Source organism: Columba livia, chromosome 28 (genome assembly GCF_036013475.1).
Source record: "Columba livia isolate bColLiv1 breed racing homer chromosome 28, bColLiv1.pat.W.v2, whole genome shotgun sequence".
Lineage (NCBI taxonomy): Eukaryota > Metazoa > Chordata > Aves > Columbiformes > Columbidae > Columba > Columba livia.
This window is the reverse complement of record NC_088629.1, coordinates 1,818,423-1,824,606: the sequence shown is the minus strand read 5'-3', so window position 1 is coordinate 1,824,606 and position 6,184 is coordinate 1,818,423. Positions and strand designations below refer to the sequence as shown.

The 6,184-nt window shown below is 66.5% G+C and overlaps 2 protein-coding genes across 2 annotated transcripts; both read right to left on the bottom strand.

Moving 5' to 3' along the window:
- Nucleotides 1–29: 29 nt before the first annotated feature.
- LOC102096765 (acyl-coenzyme A thioesterase THEM4) lies at nt 30–1,079 on the bottom strand (the record flags this gene model as incomplete). The annotated part of the gene is given in 5 exon segments (XM_005514120.3): nt 30–183; nt 273–397; nt 480–590; nt 660–833; nt 835–1,079. Coding segments are annotated over 5 exon segments (717 nt in total), but the record flags the coding sequence as incomplete, so codon positions are not given.
- A 1,852-nt stretch (nt 1,080–2,931) lies between these two features.
- S100A10 (S100 calcium binding protein A10) lies at nt 2,932–5,912 on the bottom strand. Its single transcript, XM_065042935.1, has 3 exons — nt 5,783–5,912; nt 4,419–4,558; nt 2,932–3,200 (listed from the first exon to the last, which is right to left on the bottom strand). Exons 2-3 carry the CDS (start codon nt 4,548–4,550, stop codon nt 3,039–3,041), a joined length of 294 nt encoding a protein of 97 aa, XP_064899007.1. The 5' UTR covers nt 4,551–4,558; nt 5,783–5,912; the 3' UTR covers nt 2,932–3,038.
- Between the last annotated feature and the right edge of the window lie 272 nt (nt 5,913–6,184).

Here is a 6,184-nt window from a genome sequence, read left to right as displayed (position 1 = left end):
CCCCACAGACACACCAGGGACATGCAAGGTGGTGGCAGCGGCTCTGATGGTCTTGTCCCCCCCGGCCCCGCCTGGGGAAACTGAGGCACAGGGGACACACGGAGGGGACACCTGGGGACAATCACCGGCCACCGCCCTTCTCCTGTGCCTGCTGCTTGGTGGGGTCCAGCTGGATGAAGAGACCTGGAGAAGGGGGAGGACGGGCTGGGTGTGACCCCCCCACACGGCCTGTCCCTCTGGTGGGGTGTCCCCAGGGGTGTCCCCGTCCTCACCGGTGGCCCGGGCGTGCAGCGTGTCACCATCGGGGGCGCAGACATGGCAGGACAGGAACACCTTGCGTCCCTCCATCCGCTCGATGCGGCCGTCCAGCAGCAGAACGGTCCCCAACGGGACGGGGCTGTGGGGACACAGCCACTCAAGTTGCCGCTGTGTCCCCCCTCCAGCCCTGGGGACACCCCCCCATCCCTGGGGACACTCACGCCAGGTAGTCAATGTTAAGGTTGGCCGTCATCACCGTCCCGACCACCCTCAGCACGCAGACCCCCATGGTGCTGTCGATGATGGTGGCGATGGCACCGCCATGGGTCATCCTGGGTGGGGGGGACACCGTGAGCACCAGCGCAGGGGGACACAGAGGTGACAGTGACAGCGACACTCACCCGGGGGGTCCCTCCAGGTAGGGGCCAGTTTGGCACAGGCAGAGGATGCGGCGCTCGGCGGCGTTGAGGAACATGGCAATCTCAAAGCCAGCGCCGGCGCCGTCGATGGCGTGGGGGAAGAGCCGTGTGTCGCCAGGCGTGTCCCCTGGTGTCCCCTCTGCGAGGCGGGTGGCGGCGGCGGTAGGACGGCAGCCGCACCCAGGTGCCGGTGGCCGCCATGGCAAGCAGGCGCTGGTGGTGCTGCCGCATGGTTGCGCTCCAGCTGCCATTGGGCTGTGACAGGTCCTGGGGGGGCTCCGGCCCCACGGGGGGGGACACGGGGACAGCACCGGGCGGGGGGATGGGGCCACCCCCCCATGGCCAGTGCCCGGCCCAGGGCTCGGCTACCACCCCACATGGTGGTGATGTTGGTCGGTGAGGTCAGTGATGATGTCACGCCCAGTCGGTGAGGCCACTGATGATGTCACGCCCGGTCAGTGAGGTCACTAGCGATGTTGGTGAGGTCAGTGACGATGCCACACTCGGTCGGTGAGGTCACTGGTGATGTCACGCCCAGTCACTGCAGGGCAGTGATGATGTCACACCTTGGACCCGCTGCTGACGTCACGCCATCGGGGTGGGGGAATCACTGTGACGTCACTCCCAGCCAAGGGTGGGGCAGTGACGCCCCTCCCGGTGGCCCCACCCTCCTGTGGAGATCAGAGGTCACCCCACCCCTGCTACCCGCCTCCCAGTGACCCCGACCCCCCCGCGGGTACCCCCCGTTCCCACGGCGCCGCGCAGTGTCCCGGACACGGTGACCAAGAGACGGAGCGCGAGGCCGGCCACGCCCACAGCGCCACCGGGGCGTGGCCTGAGCGCGGCAACGCCCACCGGGTCACGGGGCCTGAGGGGTGGCCTCTCCTACTGCGTCACGGGGGCGTGGTCTGGATCGGCCTCGCCCATTCGTCACCAGGGGCGGGGCCTCCTCGGCTCCCCGAGCAGCCCCGCCCCGACCCTGGGACCCTATAGACCCCATAGGGCCCCACACAGCCCCTATAGATCCCTATGGACCCTTATGGACTGTATAGACTCCTACGGACCCACATAGATGCCTATACAGCCCCGTCCAGCTCCTTCAGACCCCCACACAGCCCCTATACACCCCCATACAGCCCCTGTGTATCCCTGTATACCCCACACACAGCCCCTATACACCCCTATATACCCCACACACAGCCCCTATACACCCCCACACGGCCCCTATACACCCCTATATACCCACCCCACCGCCCCTATGCAGCTCTCTGTGGCACTACAGCCACCCTATACATACCCATACAGCCTCCTACAGGCCCCGCAGACGCCTGTATGTGCCTATACAGCCCTCTGCAGGCCGTACGCAGCCATAGCACCTATATGCCAACGTACACCCCTGTATGGGCCCCAGAGACTCCCCATACAGCCCTGCGCAGCCCCTATAAATCCCGATACAGCACCTATGGACCCCCATACAGCCCCTGTAGACCCCCACACATCCCCTATGGACCCCAAACCGCCCTTCTAGCTTCCTGGGGGGAACCTCAGGGTGACAGGGATCTTAGGGTGACAGGGACATGGGGGTGATGGGGACTTGGGGGTGATGGGGACCTTGGGGTGACAGGGACACGGGGGGGTTGGGAACACGGGGGTGACGGGGACACGGGGGTGACGGGGACACAGGGATGATGGGGACATGGGGGTGATGGGGACGTGGGGGGGGACAGGGACACGGGGGGGATGGGGACCTTGGAGTGATGGGGACGTGGAGGGGGACAGGGACATGGGGGTGATGGGGACATGGGGGTGATGGGGACCTTGGGGTGACAGGGACATGGGGGGTTGGGAACACGGGGGTGACGGGGACACGGGGGTGACGGGGACACAGGGATGATGGGGACATGGGGGTGATGGGGACGTGGGGTGGGGTCAGGGACACGGGGGGGACAGGGACACAGGAGTGATGGGGACACGGGGGTGACAGAGACCTTGTGGTGACAGGGACATGGTGGGGATGGAGGTGACGGGGACCTGGGTGTTACGGGGACAAATGGATGATGGGGACATGGGGGTGATGGGGACATGGGGGTGATGGGGATGTGGGGAGGGACAGGGACACAGCGGGGACGGGGACCATGGAGTGATGGGGACGTGGGGGGGGGACGGGGACATGGGGGTGACAGGGACATGGGGGTGATAGGGACCTTGGGGTGACGGAGACAGTGGGAACAGTGACCCCCAGAAACAAGGCAGCTCCAGCGTCATACAAAACAGCTTTATTGGGGTGGGGGCGTCAGGGGTGTCGCCAAGGGGGGTGTCCCCAGGGTGGGGGTGTCCCCAGGGTGTATTGTCACCCGGGTGTCACTTGCGGCCGCGCTGCTTCATGTGCAGCACGAAATAGTCGTTGCAGGCGATGGTGAGTCCGGCCAGCAGAGAGAAGAAGCCCTGGAAGGTGACGCGACCGTCCCGTCCCTGCTCCAGGTCCCGCAGGATCCGCTCCAGAGCCATCGGGTCCCGCTGGTTCTGGGGGACACGGGGGGGGTCAGGGGCACCACCCGCCTCGGGGGCGACACCCCATGATGGGGACCCCACCCCATGTCAGGGACCCCATCTTGTGTCAGGGACACCACCCCCTGTGTCAGGGACACCCCCTCATGTTGGGGATCCCTACCCTGTGTTGGGGACACCACCCCCTGTGTCAGGGACACCCCCCCTCCCAATGGTGGGGACCCCCACCCTGTGTTGGGGACACCACCCCCTGTGTCAGGGACACCCCCCCTCCCAATGGTGGGGACCCCCACCCTGTGTTGGGGACACCACCCCCTGTATCAGGGACACCTCGTCGTGCTGGGGACCCCCACCCTGTGTTGGGGACACCACCCCTTGTGTCAGGGACACCTCGTCGTGTTGGGGATCCCCAGCCTGTGTTGGGGACACCACCCATGTCAGGGCCCCCCCCCCATGTCAGTGACCCCCACCTGCCTTGGGGATCCCCATCCTGTGTCAGGGACACCCCCACTCCCCATGCTGGGGACCCCCACCCCATGTCAGGGACCCCCACCCTGTGTCAAGGACCTCGCCCCATGTTGGGGACCCCATCACATGTCAGGGACCCCCCACCCTGTTCTGGGAACCGCCACCCTGTGTTGGGAACCCCACCCACCTTGGGGATCCCCATCCTGTGTCAGGGACCCCACCCACTTGTGGGGAATGGGGGTCCCATCTGAGCAGTGGGATATAGGGGCTGATCTTGGGGTGCTATAGGGTCTGAACTGGGGTGTTATAGGGTTAGGTTTGGGGTGCTATAGGGTTGGTCTCAGGATGTTATAGGGTTGGTCTCAGGGTGCTACAGGCTCTGAACTTGAGTGCTATATGGTCTGATCCTGGGGTGCTATAGGGTTGGTCTCAGGGTGCCATAGGGTCTGAACTTGGAGTGCTATAAGGTCTGATCCTGGGGTGATATAAGGTCTGAACTTGGGGTGCTACAGGGTCTGATGTCAGGGTGCTATAGGGTCTGATCTCAGGGTGTAATAGAGTCTGAACCTGGGGTGCTACAGGGTCTGAATTTGGGGTGCTATAAGGTCTGATCTCATGGTGCTATAGGGCCTGATCTCGGAGTGCTATAAGGTTGGTCTTGGGTGCTGTAAGGTCTGATATTGGGGTGCTATAGGGCCCGATCTCAGGGTGCTATAGGGTTGATTTTGGGGTGCTATAGGCCCCCCGCCCCGCCACTGCCCCCACCTCCAGGAACCCCGGGAACTCCTTGTCCATGAGCGCCCGCAGATCCTCCTTGCTCAGGTGGTTCTTGTCCCCCGCGTACTTGTGGAAGGTGAACATCAGGGTCTCCATGGCGTGTTCCAGCTGGGACGGCATGGTGGGGGCTGCGGGGGGGGGCACAGCTCAGCGGGGGGGGCACAGGGACCCCCCAATCCCATTCGACCCCCCCGGGCTGAGCCTGGCGCACTCATCACACACATGAGCATTTTCCAGCCACCGGGAATGACTCAGCTCATGGCTGCGGGTGGGGCCGGGGGGGGACACGTCCTGTGGGTGTGTCCCATGTCATCCCCCCCCCCCCCCCCCCGGCCATGGCACCCTGGGGAACCCCGTGAGTCATTGGGGGGGTTGCGCAAAGCCCCCGGTCTCCTCCCTGGGTGGGGTGCATTGTGCCTCAGTTTCCCCATGACCGCGGGGTCACCGGGGGGGGGCAGCCCCAAATCAGCCCCCCCTCCCCCCCAAGTGGCAGGTGACACCCCCAAATCAGCCCCCCCACCCCTCCCAGTATTTTGGGGAGGGGTGGCTGAGCCTGGCATGGACGTGGGGTGATGGCAGCGTGGGGACACATGTGTCCCGTTGGACCGATGTGTCCCCCACTGCCCACGCAGTGTCACAACCCCCAAAATCTCGGTGTCCCCCCCACAACCTCGGTGTCCCCTCCCAAACCTCGGTGTCCCCCCCCCGCCAACCTCGGTGTCCCCCCCAGGGCTGCCGGAGGGTTGGGGACACGTTGGGGACACCGGTGCCACACCCCAGCGCCCGCCATTGAAACAGGAACTGGCCCAGCCCGCGGCTTCGCCTCCCAAAACTTGGGGGCCCCCACCGTGGGATGGGGGGGAGCAAAGGGCTGAGCCCCCCCCGCTTAGCACCGGGTCCCCCCGGTGTCCCCCAAGCGGGCTGTGACCCCCCCAGGCGGGATGTGGGTCCCCAGGGGTGCGGGGGCATCATGTGGGGGGAATGTGCCCCCCCACAGGCACCCCCAAACCTTCGGGGGGGGGATGTTCAAGGGCGGGGTGGCCCTGGGGACATGTGCCCATTTCGGGGTCCCCCTCCAAAGCGGGGTCTCCCTCTAATTAGGGGGGGGGGGGCAAAGCCCGGAAGTCCTGCTGGAGGGGGCAGGCAGGATTGGGGTCCCCCTCTAGCAGAGGATCAGGATTGGGGGGACCCCACCCAGGGGGGTTATGGGGTGCAGGATGGAGCCCCCCCGAGCAGGGTGCAGAGCTGGGACCCTGGTGCACAGATGGGATCCCCCCAATGTTGCAGCCTCAATACGGGGGTGCAGGGAGGGGGTGCTGGGATTCCCCCACCCCCCCCGCTCCGATACTCACGGCTCGGGTCCGGTCCGGCGCGGCGCGGGCAGTGGCGGCGAGTGGCGCCGCCCGGGATAGGCACGGCGGGGGCGGGCCCGGGGGGGCACCGGGGGGGGCACCGGGGCGGCCCCGCTGACTCACCCGCTCCCCGCCCGGCCGCGCTTCGGACTTAACCCCTTCCCGGCACCGGACCCCCCGAGCTGCTGCAAACGGGACCCCCAGGACCCCCCATCCAGCCCCGGACCCCTCCGAACTGCTGCACACGGGACCCCCAGGACCCCCCATCCAGCCCCGGACCCCCCGATCCTACCCCGGGCCCCTCCATCCATCCCCAGACCCCCCCATCCATCCGTGGACCGCCCCGAGCTGCTGCACACGGGACCCCCGAGACCCCCTCATCCGTCCCCGGACGCCCCCATC

What these genes read in the sequence shown, in the direction of transcription:
- S100A10 (XM_065042935.1), bottom strand. Translation starts at nt 4,550, where the DNA reads ATGCCGTCCCAGCTGGAACACGCCATGGAGACCCTGATGTTCACCTTC. An exon ending in AGTTCCCGGGGTTCCTGGAG is followed by an intron (nt 3,201 to 4,418) that starts GTGGGGGCAGTG and finishes CGTGTCCCCCAG; the next exon opens with AACCAGCGGGACCCGATGGC.